At 44.9% G+C, this 22,910-nt stretch overlaps 1 protein-coding gene across 1 annotated transcript in view; it reads right to left on the minus strand.

The window, feature by feature from the left end:
- Positions 1-1,621: 1,621 nt before the first annotated feature.
- Positions 1,622-22,910, minus strand: part of LOC307245847 (liprin-alpha-3-like) — a gene marked incomplete at both ends in the record, with an annotated part of 30,505 nt that continues 9,216 nt past the window's right edge. Inside the window, 16 exons of the mRNA XM_080021548.1 lie at positions 1,622-1,674; positions 1,773-1,932; positions 2,287-2,355; positions 2,536-2,711; positions 2,802-2,899; positions 3,601-3,776; positions 3,885-3,911; positions 18,710-18,772; positions 18,909-19,109; positions 19,240-19,321; positions 19,727-19,817; positions 19,904-20,052; positions 20,548-20,687; positions 20,765-21,008; positions 21,699-21,892; positions 22,518-22,701. Of these exons, the coding sequence (XP_079877674.1) occupies positions 1,622-1,674; positions 1,773-1,932; positions 2,287-2,355; positions 2,536-2,711; positions 2,802-2,899; positions 3,601-3,776; positions 3,885-3,911; positions 18,710-18,772; positions 18,909-19,109; positions 19,240-19,321; positions 19,727-19,817; positions 19,904-20,052; positions 20,548-20,687; positions 20,765-21,008; positions 21,699-21,892; positions 22,518-22,701 (2,107 nt within the window). The remainder of the gene's footprint in view (positions 1,675-1,772; positions 1,933-2,286; positions 2,356-2,535; positions 2,712-2,801; positions 2,900-3,600; positions 3,777-3,884; positions 3,912-18,709; positions 18,773-18,908; positions 19,110-19,239; positions 19,322-19,726; positions 19,818-19,903; positions 20,053-20,547; positions 20,688-20,764; positions 21,009-21,698; positions 21,893-22,517; positions 22,702-22,910) is intronic.

Genomic DNA, 22,910 nt, shown 5'->3' on the forward strand with positions numbered 1-22,910 from the left:
TTAAATGTCCATCATTTCAAAACATATTTACTCTTTTTTTTCAACCTAAAATTCAATTACAGCCATTTCTTTTTAACTAAATATGAAATGAACAAACAGTTCAACAGCCCCCCCCCCTCACACACACAAGTACTGTACATACATACAATAGTATCATACAAAAATGATAAAAATAAATTACGCACATTTTACAAATTTCTCACCCGAGCGTCTGATGATTCGAATCATGACTTTGACTCTAAAACGGATTGTTTCGGCATGCATATAAACACAAACTGCTAGGTTTATTCTTTTTTTTACTCTTTTCTTTTCTCTGCCTTTGTTTTTGCCGCTCCTTCCCTCGTACTCACGCTTGTGCATCTGCTATCGTCTGTTATGGCTTAAAAACACACAGCGCTTCCTGTTGGACCCTAACCCTAGTGGCTGGGCGGGGTACTGCCTCTGTCCAGACAGGCTGAAGAGGAGAAGATGAAGCTTCAGGCAAGTCACTGTGGACCAAAATGGAGGGATGAGTGAGGGAGAGAGACATAGAGAGAGAGACAGAGAGCGAGAGAGAGAGAGAGAGAGAGGAGAGAGAGAGACATAGAAAGAGAGATAGAGAGACAGAGAGAGAGAGAGAGAGAGAGAGGAGAGAGAGGGGGGGAGACAGAGAGGGAGAGAGACAGAGAGAGAGAGAGGGGGAGAGAGAGACAGAGAGAGAGAGAGACAGAGAGAGAGACAGAGAGAGAGGGAGAGAGGGAGAGAGAGAGAGAGGGAGAGAGAGGGAGAGAGAGAGGGGGGGACAGAGAGGGAGAGAGACAGAGAGAGAGAGAGAGAGGGATAGACAGAGAGAGAAAGGGGGGGAGAGAGACAGAGAGAGAGAGACAGAGAGAGAGACAGAGAGACTTTGACTTGGACTTTGGTTCCTTTATTTTCAGTAAGTCATGTCACAGCAGCAGAAACATGATTACGAAGGAACCAAAAAACAGGAAAATCACAGGTCAGTAAAAGTAGAGGATATCTCTCTTCAGAGACAGAGAGAGAGGGAGAGCGAGGAAGAGATAGGGAGAGAGAGACAGAGAGAGCGACAGAGAGAGAGAGAGAGAGACAGCAGGTCATTATCTGTTGGTTATTTAGAGATAACGACTGCCTGGCTACACATTATCCTGCTTATAACACACTACTAACTAAATACAATACACTGAGATGGGGTATTGATTTAAAATTATTCATAACTAGTGTGTCTAGTATGTCTAGTTTTAGAACTACTATGTCGAGTTTTATAACTAGTATGACTATTTTATAACTAGTATGACTACTTTATAACTTGTTTGACTAGTTTTATAACTTGTATGACAAATTTATAACTAGTATGTCGAGTTTTATAACTAGTGTGTCTAGTTTGATAACTAGTATGACTACTTTATAACTTGTATGACTAGTTTTATAACTAGTATGACTATTTTATAACTAGCATGTCTAGTTGAATAACTAGTATTAGTGAAATATGACAGTGAATCATACTTCATTCATCGTCCTCATTCATCTCTTAAACTCTGCCACTGTAGTTTCTATGTAGCGCCACCAGGTGGTCTCACTAGCTAGCATTAGCATTAGCACGTTCTGGTTCCTCACCTGGTGCTCAGCAGGAGTACGTTCGGACCGAGGCTGACTCTCCTCGCACTCCGGAGTTGGCTGCCAAAAGAGAAATATGATTTTCTTTTCATGAATAACTGGCCAAATATTGATCAGCGTGGGGAGTAGAACCCCCACTCTGCTAGTGCCATGCTCACCGTCGCTCTGCACCTTCCTCAGAGTGACAGACGGCGTGGCCAGGGCTGAGGCTCTGAAGTTGGCCGGCAGCGTCTCAGAGTCGGACGTCACGCCCCGCAGGTCTTTCTCCCGGAACATCTTCCTCCACGATGGAGAACGAGTGAAGGTCTTGGTGCCGTCCTGATGAAGAACCACAACAATCTATAGATATCTACCAATGACATCCATTGTCCGCATGTTTTTTCTTGGTTACTTGAGGTGGTGGAGATATTTCTGGTTCTTTTTAGTGAATGCTCCTCCATATCGACAGTTTACTGACCACACTGAATGTTTCTTATAATGTGCCAGATAAATAAATATGGGATAAATGTCAAATATGGGAATTCGTTTTCACAAAATAATCTTACATATTACCACTTTAAAAGCCCACGATGGCAGAAAAGGAGACTTTTATACAGTATATAAAACATTTTTTTTAATATATTTTAAAATAACTTTGACTCTGAGTTGGAACTAGTCACATCCATCCCTCACCTCATCAGGCCTCCTCTCTGTTGCCATGGCGATCAGGGCATTGTATTCCTTCTCCAGGAGCTGGCGAGCCTGACATAAACACATATAGGAAATTGAGGAAAATGATAAAGTATACTAATAATAAAGCCATTATTATTTTATTATTTTTATTATTTTATTAAATGGTTTGAATGGTTTGAGCCGAACAAGGTGATTGGTACTTCTGGCTGTAGTACCACCATCCTCCACTAGTGGGGGCCGGCTGCTCACCTGTGTGTTCTGGTTGGGGATCTGCAGCAGCAGTGCCAGGTCAGTGTAGTCGAAGGTGTCGTCCAACGCCAACAGAGCACCGTGGACGCCGCTCTCCGACAAGTTGTCGGCAAACTCTTTCAGGCCGATGGTCTGGACCCAGCACATCACCCGCTCGTTGGACCAAACCACTACATCTGCGGGGGAGGGGGGAGAAGATTCATGGTTTGTTGGTCCTATCTCCTCAGTTCCTACATAGTTTGCAAACAGGGGGTGTGTCCTGGTACCTTGGTTCTGGTGCTGACTCTCATCCCGTCTCCGCTCCAGTTCCTTCCGGTCGTAGTTGAGCCGTTTCAGACACATGATGCCGTAATGCAGACTCACCCTGACAGGGAGGGAGACACAGGGGGAAAACCAGAATAAAAAGGTGGAATAGAACGGGCAGCAGGGAGAAGGCTGAACCAACGTCTCCATAGACAAATTATCGTCTGAGCTATATATTGCAAGGGTTTCTGGGTAAACATGAACCAAGGAGCCCCTCAGGACCCAAGTGCAGGTAGAATTGAATCTGTCGTCCTGTGAATTGATCAGCATTCGGAGCAGCGATGGTTAGGGGTGCCCTAATCCTAACCCTCAACCTTATTTATTATTTTGAGTTTAAAACACTTTCAAGTACAGTACATGCAAGATGTCTGGAGGTAATGAAAGGGCAGACTGTACCCCAGAGCAGGCCTGGTTTGGACGAGGCTCTATGGCATATAAGATAGTGTCTCCGGCGTAGAGAAAGATATGTAAAAGTTGACTAGGGAAGAAGATGTCATTTATACATAAAGAGCAATGGACCAGATAGACACCCGATAGAGACCCTTGTGTCCCACAAGGCTCTCTACCGGGTGTACCACCTTCACCAATCTGCCAGGAGCTGCATGTAACACTAACAGGCAACAAGAGCTTTTGTCGTTCCAGCAAAGTAGTAGTCAAAACGGTTACAAAATAATAAGAACTAAATATGAACTACTGAAGAGGGGACTAAGGTTCAAAATGATCTTTGGAGGACATTCTTATGTTTTTAAACTGGTGTCCAACCTGTGGAAGCTGTCCACCATCTTCAGCTGTCCCCTCAGCTCCTTCTTAGTGAGGTGGTCCAGCATGCGGGCGTCCACCAGGGACTCCATGAAGTAGGAGCGGTACTGGGGAAGGCCTAGGCTGGGGAGCCACTCGTTCCCCACCCACTCGTGGTTCATGTCCCCGTAGGCCAGGATCTGGATAGACGGAGGGACAGACCTTTCAGACCGCGACACTAGAGATGGACAGGAAGTGTCTCATTGCCATCGTGGGCTTGCAAGAATATCCAGGATGATTCAGCTCACCTGGTCCCAACTGAACTCCTTCTGCTCCTTATGGTTCAAGCACACGGATGGAGAGAGAAAGGGAGAAAGAGGAGGAGGAGAGAGAGGGGAAGAGAGTGGGAAAGCCAAGGAAAGATTTGAAGGAGGTCACGATGTGCATTTCACAGTGAACAGGCGAGAGGAAGAAAGGGAGGAAGGAGAGCAGAGTGGAGGATAGGAAGGCAGGAGTGAAGGAAGGGAAGATAGGAGCATCAAAAGGAAAGAGAGTTGTGTTAGTGGCAGAGAGTTAGTCGGAAAAATGAACGTCAAATACATCAGAGGAAAAACAGCAGGAAAAGGCTGAGGACATGAGGCCTGATTGAAAAAAACAGAAACAGAAAACAGTTTGTCAACATTGTAAACAAACAAAACACAAAAGAGAAAAACAAAACATCAACAACTGATCAAGAGAAGACTACTCACTAGAAGAACTAAAAAAACAAGAAGCCTTAGAATTACTAGAAGAACCAGAAAAATTAGAATAACTAGAAAAGAACTAGAGAAGAACTAAGAGAATAAAAAGCCCTAGAAGAAGTAGAAGTATGAGAATAACTAGAAAAGAACTAGAAGAATGAGAGAAGAACTAGAGAAGAACTAGAAGAACTAGAAGAACGAGAGAAGATCTAGAAGAACTACGAGAACTAGAGAATAACTGGCAGAACTGGAGAAGAACAAGGAGACCCAGAGAAGAACTAAAAGAAATAGGGATGAACTAGAGGAGAACTCGAAGAAGAATCTTTAATTGTCACACAGCACACCACACGCACGCACTTGGATGGTGGCCAGCAGCATTAGTGGACGTGCCCGGGGGCTGGTGACGAGTGTCCATCGCTGGTCAGACGCTGAAGTGTGCATGTTTTTGGTGGGGGTCCTTACTGACGTTAGGTGGAGGAAACCCCATGTGAGCACGGGGAGAACATGCAAACTCCACACAGAAAGGCTCCTATTTGGGAGATAACCTGCCCGGAGCACAGTGCCAACAGCGCCCCAGGCGGGAATCAAACCCAGGACCTTCTTGTGGCAGCAGTGCAATGCACTGCGCCACCGTGCCACAATTATGAGAACTGGAGAAGAACTAGAAGAACTACAGAAGAACCAGGAGAACTGGAGAAGAACTAGCAGAACTAGAAAAGAAATAGAAGAACTAGAAGAACCACAGATGAACTAGGAGAACTAGAGCAGAACTAGAAGAACTAGAGTGGAACTCGATGAACTAGTAGAACTAAAGAAGAACTACAAGAACTAGAGAAGAACAAGATGAACTAGAAGAACAAGAAGAGCTAGAACAACTAGAAAATGACTAGAAGAACTAGAGAAGAACTAGAAGAACTAGGAAAATAAGAAAAGAACTTGAATAACTACAAGAACAACAAGAACTAGAGATGAACTAGAAGAACTAGAGAAGATCTACGAGAACTTGAGAAGAACAAGAAGAACTCGAAAAGAACTAGAATAACTAGAAAAGAACTAGAATAACTAGAATAACTATACAAGAACAAGAAGAACTAGAGAAGAACTAGAAAGACTAGAGAATAACTAGCAGAACAAGAGAAGAACTACAACAACTAGCAGAACTAGAGAATAACTAGAATAACTAGAATAACTAGAAGAACTAGAGAAGAACTAGAGAATAACTGCAAGAACAACAAGGACTACAGATTAACTAGAAGAACGAGATAAGATCTAGGAGAACTCGAGAAGAACTAGAAGAACTCGAAGAACTAGAAAATAACTAGAATAACTAGAAAATAATTTGAATAACTTGAATATATACACAAGAACGAGAAGAACTAGAGAAGAACTAGAAAAACTAGAGAAGAACAGGAAAAGAACTAGAGAAGAACTAGAAGAACTAGAGAAGAACTATAAAATAACTAGAACAACTGAAAAAGAACTAGAAGAACTAAAGAAGAACTAGAAGAACTAGGAAAAAGAGAAAAGAACTCGAATAACTACAAAAGCACGAGAAAAACTAGAAAGGAATGGGATGAACTAGAAGAACCCTAAAAGAATTACAATAACTATAAGAACTAGAAGAACTAGAGAAGAACTAGAGAATGACTACAAGAACAACAAGAACTAGAGATGAACTAGAAGAACTAGAGAAGATCTAGGAGAACTTGAGAAGATCAAGAAAAACTTGAAAAGAACTAGAATAACTAGAAAATAACTAGAATACCTAGAATAACGATACAAGAACTAGAAGAACTGGAGAAGAACTAGAAAAACTAGAGAATAACTAGCAGAACAAGAGAAGAACTAGAAGAACTAGCAGAGCTAGAGAATAACTAGAAGAACTAGAAGAACTACAGAAGAACTAGAGAATAACTGCAAGAACAACAAGGACTAGAGATGAACTAGAGAACGAGATAAGATCTGGGAGAACTCGAGAAGAACTAGAAGAACTCGAAGAACTAGAAAATAACTAGAATAACTAGAAAAGAATTTGAATAACTAGAATAAATACACAAGAATAACTACAAGAACCACAAGAACTAGAGAAGAACTAGAAGAACAACAAGAACTTGAGAGGAACTAGTAGAACTAGAGAAGAACAAGACAAACTAGAAGAAAAGGGATAGCTAGAAAAACTTGAAAATAACTAGAACAACTAGAAAAGAATGAGAAGAATAGAAGAACTTTAAAAGAACTGCAGAAGAACTAGAAAAGAACAAGAAGAATTAGAAAACAACTAGAACAACTAGAGAAAAACGACATGATCTAGAGAAGAACTAGGAAAATTAGAGAATAAGTAGAAGAACTAGAGAAGAAAAAGAGAATAACTAGAACTACAGAAGAAAGAGAAGAACTAGAGACGAACAAGACGAACTAGAAGAACTAGAGAATAACTAGAAGAACTAGAAAAGAACTACAAGAACTACAAGAACTAGAGAAGAACTAAAACAACAAGAAGCCATAGAAAATAACTAGAATAACTAGAAGAACTAGAGAAGAACTGAAAGAACAAGAAGCCCTAGAAGAGCTAGAACTAGAGAATAACTAGAAGAACTAGAAAATAACTACAAGAACTAGAGAAGAACTAGAGAAGAACCAGCAGAATGAGAGAAGAACTAGAAGAACTAGAAGAATTAGAGAATAACTACAAGAACAACAAGAACAAGAGAAGAACTAGAAGAACGATCTCCTACGGCCGCGATGCACTCGTGGATATAAAAATTTCCCTGAAAGAACAACCTCTGGACTTTTTATCTGCGGATCCAGAGTGGCCGCGGGAGATTTTACGCGCCAACGCTTTCAACAGCAACAGCAATAACAGCAAAAACAACAACAATGGAGCCGATGTTCCACGGCTGGGCCCACACAGGAAGCACCGTGGTAATTGAGGCGGCATTCGGGTCAGAATGGCGACGCAACCTTACCATCCACCTCTGCCAAGCATCCTTCTTGCCAATGTTCAGTCTCTGGAGAACAAGATGGATTACCTTTGAGTGAGGATAAAATTCCAAACGGGATACAAGAAACTGTTACATCCTCTGCCTGACGGAGACATGGTTGAACCCACTGGTGCTTGACCACGCCATACGTGCAGCCGAGTCCTTCTCCGTGTTCCGCACCCAGCAGGTCGGAGGAGTCGGGGAAATCCCAGGGTGGAGGTGTCTGCCTCATGATAAACAGCCGCTGGTGTAACACCAACAACATAAAGACTCTCTCCCGCTCCTGATTGCTGAACCTGGAACAGCAGATCATCTCATGCCGTCCATTCTACCTCCCCCGGGAATTCAGCACGGTCATTATCACAGCCTTTTATTCCACCGCAAGCGGACACTGACACAGCACTATTGGACCTGTATGATGTGTTGTGCGGACTTCAGAATGAACATTCCGACGTGGCTGTGGTGGTGGCGGGGGACTTTTACAAGGCAAACTTTAGAGGGAGCAGGCTGTGAGAGACGGGAGCATGCTGTGATCTCGCGAGAAGACGGAAGCGGAAGTGAGTAGTGAGTGGAGACCCAACATGGGGGCGCCCTGCTACACTAACTAACACACCGGCAGCTCCATCTCAGACAAAATAACAAAGCGAATTGCAAATAATATTTATATATATAAATATAAAAAAAGAGACACTGCGCGAAACCAAAGTGGAGGACCTCGAGGATTATATCGATTTTTTTTATAACAAATACGTGATGGAAGACGACCAGGACCGCAATAATCCTGTGAAAAGGAAGAACACGGACTCAGCAACGGACACAGACAATCTCATACCGGGTGCTGTAGAGGTGAGTGTGATGAGATTAACAAGAAGGTGGACATGCTTGGTCCACTTCTCCGAGACATTACTGAGATCAAAGCCAGCCTTGATTTCCTGCACTGCACGCTCGGCGAGATGCAAAAAGACAAGGCGGATCTAAAAACCTCCGTGAACCGTCTCACAGCGGAGATGGAAGTTGTGAAAAAAATTATATAAATAATGAAATAGACTATCCTGGATATACAATCCAGAAGTATGCGGGACAACCTCACCATTTCTGGGATCCCAGAGAACAACACTGAGTCCCCAGAAAATATGGTGAAAGACTTTCTCCGCACTGCCCTGAACCTCCCGACGGACACCGTGAAGCAGATCACGTTCCACCAGGTTCATCGACAAGTTTGAACACTTCAAGCACAAGGAGCTGGTTAAAAGCAAAGGACGGGAGCTGAAAGGAACCACAGTGGGTATGAACGATCAATTCCCCCGGGAGATCAACGACCGACGGAAGGTGCTGTACTCCATCCTGAAGGAGAACCGGTAGAAGGGTGAACGTGTATCGATGGTTGTTGATAAACTATATATAGGCGGTCTGTTATACGGAGACTCCTCCACCACACCCTGGTTATTTTGATCATTTTGTATGAATTATTGTTATTTTGGTTATTATATACTGCAAGATGTAGGAATGGGCATGCTATCTATGTCAGGATTTTAAATATTGCTCACTCTCATCTCACCCTCCTTATTCCCCCTCCCTACTTCTCTCATTATCTCACCTCCCTCCCTAATCCTAATCCCTCTCTCCTCACTTCTCCTATCACTCTCACTCTATTATGTCTCTCACTTTATGTATGTCTAATCCGGCAATGTTCTATGTTTATCTTTGTTTACTTGTCATTTGTTTGTGTAGTTATGTATCCCTACAAACTTCCTGCAATACTATGACAGTGAAAAGGAATGTAAAGGAGGAAATCAGACTCATCTATGGGAAAGCATGGGAACGGTAGTATAACTATTGCCTTGGATGCACTGTGCCATCACCCACTACAATTCACAATTTCTTATGCAACGAACAAGAGCAAATTATTTTGAATTCAATGACAAATCAGGTAAATTTCTTGCCAATCAATTGAAACACGATAGAGAAAAAACACTTATTACAGCCATCAAAGATCAGCAGGGTAGAATAACATACTCCCCAAGACATCAATAACATATTAAGAGACATTTATAATAACCGATATCACTCAGATAATGAATCTAATGTGTGACCCATCGCTTACTTTAGGCTAATTTGGTGGCTTTCAAGTTTTTCTTTTTCACATCATTTGAAAGTGGAGAATCAGAGCTTCCAAACATGGTGTCACTTGTGCAAATCAAGCAAATATTTTTAAAGCTATGACTTGTTAATGACAAGGGTGTGGCAAACTGTGATTCTGACATAATCACCTCCAAAGTTTTACCCACACCAGGTTTATTCAGCCAGCTCCCAGAATGCAAATGGGGTTGGCGGACAAACAAAGCCTGGCTAATTAACATACTGCTGAAAAGGCCAATCATGAAAAGCTCAACAACACAACTCATTTTGTTAAATAAACAAACTTTTTTTACTGTTAAATATTTTTTTTTATTTAACAATAAAAATATACATGTTTTATAAAGTGGAATTATTTTGGAGTTTAAAAGTACAGACAACACAACAAAATGTAGAGTCTATCAATAATATGAGCCTCAGAAAATCTGAAATTTGAATATCTGTCACCAACCTCAACAGACTTCGTCATGTCATTAGCTTCAACCGGTGGTTCTTGAAAATACTGTTTCATCGTCACATTAAGTTTGAAATCTGCTGTTTGAAATATTCTCCAAGTCTGGAGTAATATTACATTGAGCGTCGCTGTCATTCTCCGCGTCGCTGTCGGAGAACTGACTATCATCACGGAAAATGTCCAGTACGCGCTGATTACACAAACTTGGATCTATTGCACTGGTCAGATTAAGGTCCGAAATATGATTCAGAACTTCTGCTTTGCGTAACCCATGACGATACGGAGAAGAAAGTTTTCACAGACAAGTGAGACCGAAACACCCCTGTTTGTTTACGGAAGTGACGTAGGTGTGTGATGCGAAGCGTTTGTCTTCTTTGCGGTTTCACAACATTGGCTCCGTGTGTATAAAAATACTATGATTTAAAGGTTGAATTCTATCAAAACAGTTTCACATTGTGACTTCACATCACATGGAATATGGATGAATGATCTTCACCTGGACGCTTGCCTTAAAGGAAATGATTGATCGGCATTATTCAGTGCTGTTCCGCATCCCGGTAAGTGAACTGCGTTTCCCCATGTAATCTAATGGGAATATTTAACTCCACGGTTTAACATTTTTCTACTATTTATAAATCAAACTCGGTTTTGAAAATACATTGAGAGATAAAAAAAACCCCACAAAGGAACACAGATCTGGAGAAATCTAATTTTCCTTCAACAAAGGTTTTTTCAACTTATTTGGCTGCTCCTGGCAATTTTAGAAATGCGCGAGATGGCGAGTTTTGCTGTGGTGAGACACATATATCAAACATTCACTCATTCCTTGATGATATTGACCTTCCTAAACTTTTGGAGGAGCAGGCTACCACCTTAGTTCAACCACTTACTCTTGAAGAACTCAGGAAAGCTCTCTTCTCTATGCCCAACAATAAACCACCTGGATCAGATGGCTACCCAGTGGAATTTTATAAACACTTCTGGCTACTTATCTCCCCATTATTCATCAGAATGGTTACAGAGGTCAAGTCAACCTCCACCATGCCTCCGCACATGAATACTGCTCTCATTTCGGTTTTGCTCAAACCCAATAAGGACCCAACCCTCACCTCCAGTTTTAGACCCATAAGCCTTATTAATTGCGACCTTAAGATTACACTAGTAACACAGAAACACTAACCAACAGAATTGAAAAAGTAATTCCATTTATAATTCACCCAGACCAAACAGGCTTTTTGACACTCATCCAGCAATATGCGTCGTTTATTCAGTCTGATCAGCAAATCTCAAAGGAACAACTTTAATACAATTATTGCCTCTTTGGATGCCGCATTTGACAGAGTTAATTGGACATATCTCTTTTCAATCCTCAACAAATTTGGCTTTGGAGTCACTCATTCAATGGATCAGAATCCTCTACAACCCTCCATCTGCTTCTGTCATCACCAATGGTTACACTTTACAGTGTTTCACTCTACAACGCGGCACAAGACAAGGATGTCTGCTCTCCCCTTTACTATTTGCCATCTGTATTGAACCCCTCGCTGCAGCCATCCGTCAAAACAATAATATCGTAGGCATACAAACAGGGGTTTTCCGGGGTGGCCGGTCGCTGGCGGGTCGGTGTGGGGGCGTGGTTGCCCAGGAGCGGTTGGGTGAGCCCCCCCTGCTGGCTGGGCTGGAGTCCTGACGGCCTGCGCCTTGTGGCTTACGCTGTGCTGCTACCTGGCGGGGCTGCGAAGAGTGCTGCCGGGTGCCTTCTGGGGCCCCTGGAGGGACTGCTTGCCGTTGTGGGTGTGGGTTGGGGTGTGGGGGGCGGCTGTTGGCCTTTTGCTTCTGCTGCGCAGCTTTTCTGTGGCAGGCGACCCGGATGCTGGCGGTGGTGGAGGGCCTGTGTATCTGGCAGCCTGCTGGCATCAGCGGGGGGGGGGGGGTAACATCGAGGTTCCCCACGCTGAGCACACGCTACTACGTGTGTGGGCACTTGGCACTCACGCCGGGTGGGGCGTCCTTTCGGCTGCAGTGGGGCAGGCCTCCCCCTTGCGTGGGGCGTGTTTGGGCATGGGAGTCCTGACGGCTCGCCCATGGGGCGGGCGGCTCGGGCGGGGTGTCAGTCTGTTGCCGTGGGGCCGGATACGTGCCGTCTACCGCCATCTGTTCTGTAGTCTGCATGCTCTGCGTCGTTGGTCCCCGGCCTGCTGTGCCCCTGGATCAATCCGGTCGCGATTCGCCTATCTCTCCCAGTGCCAAAACTCATACTCAGAACATACACCACACAATAGACCGAGGGCTTGCGGGATGGGCAGGGTGCAGGCTATGTGGGGGGGTGAAACATCGAGGTGCCTCGCGCTGGGCACACGCTGCTACGTGTATGGGCACTTGGCACTCATGCCGGGCGGGGCGGGCCACCCCATTGTGCGGGGCGTGAGTGGGCATGGTGGTCCTGCCTGTTCGCCCATGGGGTAGGCGGCTCAGGCGGGGTGTCGGTCTGTTGCCGTGGGGCCGGGATCCGGGCAGGGACAGGGTACTCTGAGCTTTCCTGCAGCTGTAGGGTGTCCACGGGGCTGCGGAGTTTGGGGGGCGCCGCAACATATTACGGACCTTCTACACCAATGCCAATTGGGATAAATCATGCGCACACACACACACACACACACACACACACACACACACACACACAAACACACACACCATCAATCTTCAAGTGCACCCCAGCACCCTCCTGGTTGCATCCCTCTCCTTTGCTCCCTCATTTGCTGCCATAATTATGACAGGAAGAGGCCACGTGACCAGTTGTAGTTCCAGTTTTCCTGGACCTAATTCATTGTTTTTCAATACATGTTGTCGTCCAATGTTCATGTTTTTGTGTAAATGTTGTTTGTTTTAATGTTTATTTGTCTCACTGTTGTGATTCTCCCTCTCTTGGAGTAGTGATCAGTTGTTTATAGACCCAAACATGATAAATAGTTCTCCAAAGAGGGGTGTTGGTGGTTGCTCTCCATATCTAAAAACTGTGCTCTTGTCATTCTACAGGTCATCCACAGGACAGTTATTGCAGCAGTTCTTGATGATTTAAGAATGAATAAAGAGTTGGATTTCAGGTTGAGAACTTGAACTCCGGTGGACATCTTACACACACACACACACACACACACACACACACACACACACACACACACACACACACACACACACACACACACACACACACACACACACACACACACACACACACACACACACACACACACCACTCCACTTGCTTCAGTGCACCCCAGCACCCTCCTGGTTGCATTCCTCTCCTTTCCTCCCTCATTTACTGACATAGCTATGACAGGAAGAGGCCACGTGACCAGTTCCTGGACCTAATTAACTGTTTTTCAATACACGTTGTCGTCCAATGTTTATGGTTTTGTGTGAATGTTGTTTGATCAGTTGTTTATAGACCCAAACATGATAAATAGTTCTCCAAAGGGGGGGGGGGGGGGGGGGAGGGTTCTCTACAACCAAAAACTGTACTCTTGTCATTCCCAGGTCATCCACAGGACAGGGTTATTGCAGCAGTTCTTGATGATTTAATAATAAATAAAGAGTTGCATTGCAGGTTGAGAACTTGAACTCAACTTGCAGACTAACTGTGTCCGATATGCAATTGCATACAAATACTCCGTGTTGTATGCCCAGCATGCTGACAGCAAAGGTAAAAAAAAACAAAAAAACAAGGCGAACCTTACAAAAGTTCTACCTAATTTCTTTCAACACATCATGTGTGCCACCAGGGGAGATAGAACTTTGGACCACTGTTATATACCTTACAAGAATGGATACAAGATCGTCTTGTTCCCTGCTCTCGGGAAATAACGATTTCACTGGTTCCCGTTTACAAGCCGTGCATCGTGCGTGAACCGGTGGTGATGAGGGACGTAAAGTGGTGGTCCGACCAATCAGAGGCCGCGCTTCAGGACGCTCTTACGTCACTCTTCAAGTGACGTCAGCGAGTTTACGGAAATAGCTGTGCACTTCAGAGCTATGTTAGCGGACAGCATTGTTCCCACAGTGGAAGTTCGGATATCCCCGAACCAGATAGCAATATTCAATGCCTCCCTGGCTGAATCAGTGGTCCTGTCCTGCTTCAATAAGTCCACCATCGTTCCTGTCCCAAAGATCGCCTCTCCTGTCTGCCTGAATGACTACCGTCTGGTGGCCCTCACCACGGTGGTCATGAAGTGTTTCGAGAGGCTGATTAAGGATTACATCTGTGCCTCCCTCCCACGTACCTTAGACCCGCTGCAGTTTGCGTACTGGCAGAACAGATCCACGGATGACGTGGTCTCCCAGGTACTGCACACCACGCTCACGCACTTTGATGGACAGAAGGGGGCCTATGTGAGACTGCTGTTCATTGATTATGACACAGCTTTCAATACCATAGTACCACCAGACTGGCTGTTAAGCTGCGGGAGCTAGGACTAAACACTCCGCTGTGTGCCTGGATCCTGGACTTCCTCACAGGCAGGCCGCAGGTGGTTTGTGTGGGGAGGCACATGTCCAGCTCCCCCACTCTAAACACAGGATCCCCCCAGGGCTGCATCCTCGGCTCCCTACTGTACTCCTTGTACACACGACTGTGTGGCCAGGTCCAGCTCCACCACCATCATCAAGTTTTCTAACAACACCATTGTGGTGGGCCTGATCAACAACGGCGATGAGAAGGCCAACCGCGAGGAGGTGACTGACCTGTCACTCTGGTGCCAGGACAACAGCCTCCTCCTGAACATCAGCAAAACGAAGGAGCTGATTGTGGACGTTAAGAGAGGATTACAACTGAGGATGCATGTGCCATTGGTGATTAATGGGACTTCTGACGACAGAGCGAGCAGCTTCAAGTACCTGGGAGTCCACATCACAGAGGACTTAACATAGACTATACACACAGACACTCTGGTGAAAAAGGCGAGGCAGCATCTTTACCACCTCAGGCAGCTGAAGAAATTCCGGGTCTCACTGAGGATCCTCAAGTCCTTCTACTCTGGAGCAGTGGAGTGCATCATGACATGCAACATTGTCGCCTGGTTTGGGAATTGTACTGTTCAGGACAGTACGTTCAGCTGAACGTACCACTGGAACTACCCTCCCCTCCCTGCAGGACTTATACACCAGGAGGTGTAGTAGCAGAGCCCGCAGGATCATGAGGGATCCTCACCACCCCAACAACGGACTGTTCCAGCTGCTGCGGTCGGGCAAGCGGCGACGGCCACTCACACAGCGAGAACAGAGAGACTGAGACGGAGTCTCTTCCCGCAAGCCATAAGAACTGTCAACGCTAAACTCACCAGGGGTCCTCACTGAGTAAGAGGCACACTGTACTGCATTCTGTATCACTGCTCTGGGTTACTGCATACTGTGCTGTATTGCTGTTCTGTTCGGTGTTACTGTATTGCTGTGCCGTATTGTTGTATACTGTAATGTATATCTCCACATACACTACCTCACTTTATTCACATGCCACTTTAATGCACGTATCTGTATATACATAATTGCCTATCCCATATACATAAGTCTAATCCCTTTATTTCTATTTTGAACCCCCACTCTGTATTACTTTTGAGTTATTACATTTTTTTTTATTATATTCTATATTATTCTATTTACTGACTGCATTACGTTTTAGGAATCAGTTAGTTCCAGTTCGTTAGTCAAGTACAAATTAGGTAGGTATTGTGTTCAGTCTAGAACATTTTGTGCATAATCACCGGGTGTGTTGCATTGACATTTCACTGCACATACTGTATGTAACACACCGCAGCAAAACCCGCCATATTGCGCATTTCTAAAATCACCAGGAGCAGCCAAATAAGTTGAAAAAACCTTTCTTGAAGGAAAATTTGATTTTTCCAGATTTGTGTTCCTTTGTGTATTCTTTATCTCAAAAGAAGAAGAACAGAACAATCTTTAATCATCACACAGCACACCACACTACAACACATGCATGCACACACACACATGCACATGCTTTGGATGGTGGCCGTTGAAATGAGGCCTCTGCGTTTAACCCATCCTGGCTTGTCCTTCCTCCGGGGCACAGCCAGGAGCAGTGGGCAGCATTCGTGGACGCGCCCGGGGACCAGGTGATGAGTGTCCATCGCTGATCAGATGATGATGTGTGCATGTTTTTGGTGGGGGTCCTTACTGACGTGAGGTGGAGGAAGCCCTATGTGAGCATGGGGAGAACATGCAAACTCCATACAGAAAGGCTCCTATTTGGGAGATAACCCGCCAGAGCACAGTATTTTCACAGTATTTCACAACGTATTTTCAAAACCGAGTTTGATTTATGAATAGTAGAAAAATGTTCAACCGCGGAGTTAAATATTCCCGTTAGATTGCAGTTCACTTACCGAGACCCTGAACAGTGCTGAACAACGGCCCATCGATCGTTTCCTTTAAAGTGACCATCCAGGTGAAGATCATTTATCCATATTCCATGTGATGTGAAGTCACAATGTGAAATCTGTTTTACTAGAGTTCAATCTTTAAATCGTATTACTTTTACACACACATGGAGACATCTTTGTGGAAGGGGCGTGTCATTGACATCACTTCTGTAAACAAGACGAGGATCGGGTTTCACTTGTCTGTGAAAACTCTGTGTTGTTATGGATTAGGAGAAGAGGGTGGAGGAAGATCTAAATCATATCACGGACCTGACCAGTGCCAGTGCCGATCCCAGTCAGTTTAAGCAGCACGTACTGGACTTCATTTTCCGCGATTATAGTCAGTTCTCCCATAGCGACGCTGAGAACGACAGGGACGCTGAATCTGATATCATCCCGGACTTGGAGAATATTTCAAACAGCGGATTTCAACCTGAATGTGACGATGAAACGGAATATTTTCCAAAACTACCAGAGGAGACCAACAATACGCCTGTTGTTACAAGGGAAGAAGTTCATGAGGTGATGAAGTCTGTTGAGGTTGGTGATTTAAAATAAAATAAAATAATGCCACTTTTATAAAACATGTATATTCCTACTGTTAAATAAAAGTATTTTTAAAAACAAAAGTTGTTGTGTGTTGTTGACGCTGTTCAACGCTGTTCGTGATTGGCCCATTCAGCATTATGTTAAGTTGCCATGAGGCTTTGTTTGTCTAGCAACCCCATTTGCATTCTGGGAGCTGAATGAAGCCAAGCGTGGGTAAAACTTTGGAGGTGATTATCTCAAATCACAGTTTGCCACACCCTTGTCATCAACAAGCCATAGCTTTAAAAATATTTGCTTGTTTGGAAGCTCTGATTCTCCACTTTCAAATGATGCAAAAAAAAAGTCGAAAGTCACCAAATGACCCTAAAGTATGCAGTGGGTCACATATTTATGAAAGTATGTATATGTATGTGACGAATGAGCTCTTGAATCTTGAATCTTGAACTAGAAAATAACTAGAAGAACCAGAAAAGAACAAGAAGGACTAGAAACGAACAAGAAGAATGAGAAGAACTAGAAGAACTTGAAGAACTAGAAGAACTACAACTCGAGAAGAACTAAAAGAACAAGAAGCCCAAGAAGAGCTAGAAGAACTACAAAAGAACTAGAAGAACTAGAGAAGAACTATTAGAACAAGAAACTTTAAAGTAAGAACCAGACAAGAACTAGAAGAACTAGAGAATACCTACAAGAACTAGAGAATAACTAGAAAAACTAGAGAAGAACTAGAAGAACGGGAGAAGAATGAGAGAAGACCTATAAGAACTAGTAGAACAAAAGAAGAACTACAGAACAACTAGAAAAACTAGAGAAGACTAGAAAAACTAGAGAAGAAGAACTACAAAATAACTAGAGAAGAACTAGAAGAACTAGAACAACTAGAATAACTATTCAAGAACTAGAAGAACTAGAGAAGAACTAGAAGTACGAGAAAAAATAGAAGAACTAGAGAAGAACAGGAAGAACTAGAGAAGAACTAGTTCTCTAGTTTTTCCAGTTCTTCTCTAGTTATTAGCTAATTAACAAGTAGAACAAGAAGAGCTAGAATAACTAGAAAATAACTAGAGCAATAGAACAACTTAAGAAGAACTATAAAATAACTATAATAAGTAGAACAACTATAAAAGAACTAGAAGACCTAGAGTAGAACTAGGAGAACTAGATAAGAACTGGAAGAACTAGAAGAACTAGAGAAAAACCAGAGAAGAACAAGAAGAACTTCAGAGGAACTAGAGGAGAACTAGAAGTATGTGAAGAAATAGCAGAACTGGAGAAGAACTGGAAGAGCGAGAGAAGAACGAGGGAAGACCTAGAAGAACTAGAGAAGAACTAGAATTATGAGAAGAAATAGCAGAGCTAGAGAAGAACTGGAAGAGCGAGAGAAGAATGAGGGAAAACCTAGACGAGCTAGAGAAGAACTAGAAGAACCAGAGAAGAAAAACTAGAGAAGAACTGGAAGAACTAGAGAAGAACTAGATCAACCAGTAGAACAAGAGAAGAACTAGAAGAACTAGAAGAACTACAGAAGAACGAGAAGAACTAGAGAAGAACAAGACATTCTAGAAGAACAAGAAGAGTTAGAAGAACTAGAAAATAACTAGAACAACTAGAACAACTATAAAAGAACTAGAAGAACTAGAGTAGAACTAGAAGAACTACAGAAGAACTGGAAGAACTAGAAGAACTAGAGAAGGACTAGAAGAACTAGAGAAGAGAAGAACTAGAAGAACTAAAGAAGAACTAGATGAACGAGAGAAGAACGAGGGAAGACCTAGACAAACTAGAGAAGAACTAGAAGAACTAGAGAAGAACTAGGAGAACTAAAGAAGAACTTCTTACTGGTTTGGTCGCGGCGGTGAGAGACTCCATCTCTGCGTGAGTCATCCAAATGTTACTGGTGGACTGTGGAGAGGGACGGCAGTCATGTTAGTCCTCATGCTGTGTACTCTCCAGTACAAGGTGTGTACTCTCCAGTACATGGTGTGCAGTAGTACTAATGCTGTGTACTCTCCAGTAGATGGTGTGCAGTAGTACTCACAGAGCGTGTGCTGGCGGGTGCTGAGGGGCTGGTCAGCGATACCATCTCCTGGATGGCGAGCCGCAGCTTAAGGCGGTGCAGCGGGTTGCTGATGCCTATCTCCCGCTGGATCTCCGTGTCTGATAGATTGGCCATGATGGAGCCACTGCGCACGTTGGCCCTGCATGCCGCCACGTACCAGGCCGGCATCCCCACCCACAGCTGGAGGTGGAGGAGGAAGAATGTCAAGCGCCTCCACCCAAAGCATCCCCACCCAACATGAGATCTATCTATCCATCCATCCATCCATCCATCCATCCATCCATGTATCCGCCTGCAGGGGGCACTGTACCTCCAGCCAAGTGACCACGGTGGGACCGTCCCAGGAGGCGAAGGGCAGGCCCTGCCGACACGCCTCCTCCAGGAGGTCATGCCTGGGGGGGGGGAGACAGATATTTAGGGACCCCCAAACCAGATGGACCCCTGAGGTCATCCAACCATGGAAGCAGCAGCATCATAACGTCACAAAATAAAGATATGGTCACATTGTGATACAGAGCTTAGGATCCTGAGTGAATCATTTCTCCCAAGATGAGGTTTGAATTATTTCAGGAAGTTTTATCTGGAAAAGGAGTTTTAGTTTCAGTGATGTGCCTTACATGACCATCCCAGATGGTAGCATTCTTTACCATGGAACTTTGAACACCTCAAATGTTGTGTTATATGGCCAGATTTGTGAAAATCCCCCTTTGATTATTTTGGTCATAAATAATTTCATATCAGGACCAACTGTTAGAGCTCCACAGGGAACAGAACCCTCAACCCTGCAGTGTTCGCACTTCTTCTTGCTGCGTCGGTCCTTCTCCACGGTTCCCAGTTTGGCGAGTCCCAGTGGATCCGTCGGTCCCGGGTCGTCAGACGGGGTGGAGGCTGCAGGGCCGAGAAACACCTCCAGGTAAACGGGTGAAGGTTTCATGTTTTGACCCTACAAATAGAAACCTCTGGAGACCCCTCACCCAGGGAAGCAGACTCCCGTCCAGGACCCCCCATCCTGCCCTTCTCCTTCTTGCCGAACAGGCGGCCGATGGACGACTTGATGCTCTTCTTCTTGCTGGCCTTGTGCAAAGAGTCCTGGCTGGCGGTGGTCGCTCCGTCCGCAGAGAGACTGAGAGGGTGGAGGTTAGAGAGGATCGGGTTAGAAACACTGAACCCGAGAAACTTTGGGAAATCTAGCCGATCAGTGCACTTCTCCATACAGAATGATTCTTTGTTTGTCTCTGCAAAGTACGTTACCATAGTGACGTCTGGCTACTAGTTAATGCTAACTGCACTGACAGGCATCTACCAGAGGGATGTAAACAAACAGATCATGATTTCCCACAAAAACAACTAAGATCCTAAAAACTATTTCCCAAAGTTTAGCATGAGAAGGGGAACCAGTTTTACACTGCACTGTCAACATAATTTTACTTTTCCAATTTTCAAATATTGCAATTTATTAAAATAAAAAAATATGCCAACAAAGGTCACTTGTATTTTTTGAGAAAAACTGCAAATTCAATAACTTTGGGTGACAATCACAGAACTGCGCAATCCCGTTGGGACTGACGAGATACAGGAAATAACAAGTCAACCGACATGCTGGGTTCTGATGATTCACCTGCGGAACTCGCGGTGGTCGTCAAGCCCCGCCCCCGGGTGCGTGTGGGTCATTCTGTCCAATCGGAGAGCACGGGGGACGGCTGGAGGGGCGGAGTCTATCAGGGCCAGAGCTCGGCACTCCTCCCCCTCTTTGCTGCTCTGTAACAGGAAAGGAAACAGTCTTCAGTCAGATAACTAACTAACTTACTAACTAACTAACTCACTAGTACTGGTACCTGCCGGTCTCCCTCCCTAGCGGGGGAGTGGGGGAGGCGGGGGGTGGAGTGTCCGGAGCTGGGTGGAGAGGGGGAGGCCAGGGTGGAGGAGGTGATGGAGGGAGTCATATAGCCCCTCCCCACGCTGTCCCTCCCCCCCAGCGAGGAGGGAGGGAGGGGAGGAGCGTCCAGAGCAACGCTGCTCACCCGACTCTCTATCTCCTCCGCCCGCAACTCTGTGCTCTCCTTCTCCTCCTGGATCAGTCTGGAAGAGGAGAGGAGGAAGAGAGAAAGAGAGGAGGAGAGAGGATGAGAAGAGGAGGAGAGGAGAGGAGGAGGAGAGGTGAAGGAGAGGTGGAGGAGAGGAGGAAGAGAGGAGAGGAGGAGGGGAGGATGAGAGGTATTGTATTAATATTGACTCAGTTGTAAAAGTGTATAAACATCATCATGTAATGGATAATGTGCAGCCAAACATCCATTATCACCAAATAAGCCCCAAAAGAGTGAACTCTTATATCTATTTTAACAACTAGTGTGATTAGTTGTATAACTAGTATGACTTGTGTAATAACTAATATGTGTAGTTTTCAAAGCTATTAACAGCAGTGTAGTGAACTATTCTCCTACATATGAATAATCTATTATAATTCATATACTATATAGTATACAATATAGTTTATATATATATATACTATAATACTACTATGCTGTTATTTATGTTTCAAGTCTTCTGTTGTAGTTTCTATGTAGCGCCAAAGGGGATGCCACTGGCTAGCGTTAGCATTTGCAGGTGGAGTGATACGAGGGATGTAGAACCAGGAGGCAAAGTGGTCGCCTTAGCAACAGTGATTATTTACAGTCAGCCTCATTATTGAGAAATAACTGAGCACTGGCCGCCGCGATGGACCAATCAGGATAAAGGGTTTGAATGGGTTTGTTAGGGTGGGGGTCTCACTTGATCTCCTTGTTGATGGCCTCCAGCTGCTCCTGCAGCATGATGGCCAGTGTCTGGACGTCTGTCTGTCCACTGGGGGACAGCAGCTCCGACCCAAACACCGTCTCCCGGTCGTCTTCATCATCCGAACAGCTGCCATCCACTCCTCCATCATACCCTCCTCCCATCATTGCTCCGCTGTCCCACTCTCCATACTGGGAGAAGGAAGGAAGAAAGCAAGGAAGGAAGGGCGGGAGAGAGGAAGGAAAGGAAGGAAGGAAGGAGGGAGGAAGGAAAGGAAGGAAGGAAAGAGGGAGGGAGGAAGGAAGGAAGGAAGGAGGGAAGGAAGACGGGAGGGAGAAAGGGAGGGATGGAAGAAAGGAAGGAGGGAAGTAAGGAAGGAAGACGGGAGGGAGGAAGGGAGGGATGGAAGAAAAGAAGGAGAGAAGGATAGAATGAAGAAAGGAAGGATGGAAGGAGGGCGGAAGGAAAGGAGGGAAGGAATAAGGAAGGAAGGAAGGAAGGAAGGAGGGAAGGAAGACGGGAGGGAGGAAGGGAGGGATGGAAGAAAGGAAGGAGGGAGGAAGGAAAGGAGGGAAGGAAGGAAGGAGGATGGAAGGAATAAAGGGAGGGATGGTAGGAAGGAAGGAAGGAAGGAAGGGAAGGAGGGAGAAAATTAGGGAAATGGTGGATGGAAGGAAGGAATGAAGGATGGAAGTAAAGAAGGAGGGAGTGAGGGAGGACAGAAGGGATATGTTATGTAAGGAACTTCAAGTCGTTACATTGTGTATCAGATCCATTTCCATCAACAGCATCATATTAGCATTAGCTTATAAGCACCTTGCTGCCGTCGTCCCTAGGGGGCGCCCATCGCCCACGGTGGCTGCGGCGGACCACCACGCTGCTGGAGGTGTTGCTATAGCCTGCTGGCAGCGAGCCCCCCTGGGGGTAGCGCAGCTCCGAGGCGCTGCCTGGGAGAGACCTCCGGAAGAGGGTGGAGGGGAGGGAGCTGACGCTGCCCGACCTGAAGGAGGACGGAGGAGAACGGGTGGCATTAATCCAACAGGAAGTCATTACTCCAACAGGAAGGCATTACTCTAACAGGAAGTCACTCCTCAAACAGGAAGGCATTACTCCAAAGATAATTACTGAGAACTGTACATAAAAATTGTACTTAATCATAATGTAGGCCAGTCAGATGGGTACATAAGTACCGCACAGTCAGACGGGTAT

This window comes from Zeus faber (assembly GCF_960531495.2).
Source record: "Zeus faber genome assembly, chromosome: 20".
NCBI classification, from domain to species: Eukaryota; Metazoa; Chordata; class Actinopteri; order Zeiformes; family Zeidae; genus Zeus; species Zeus faber.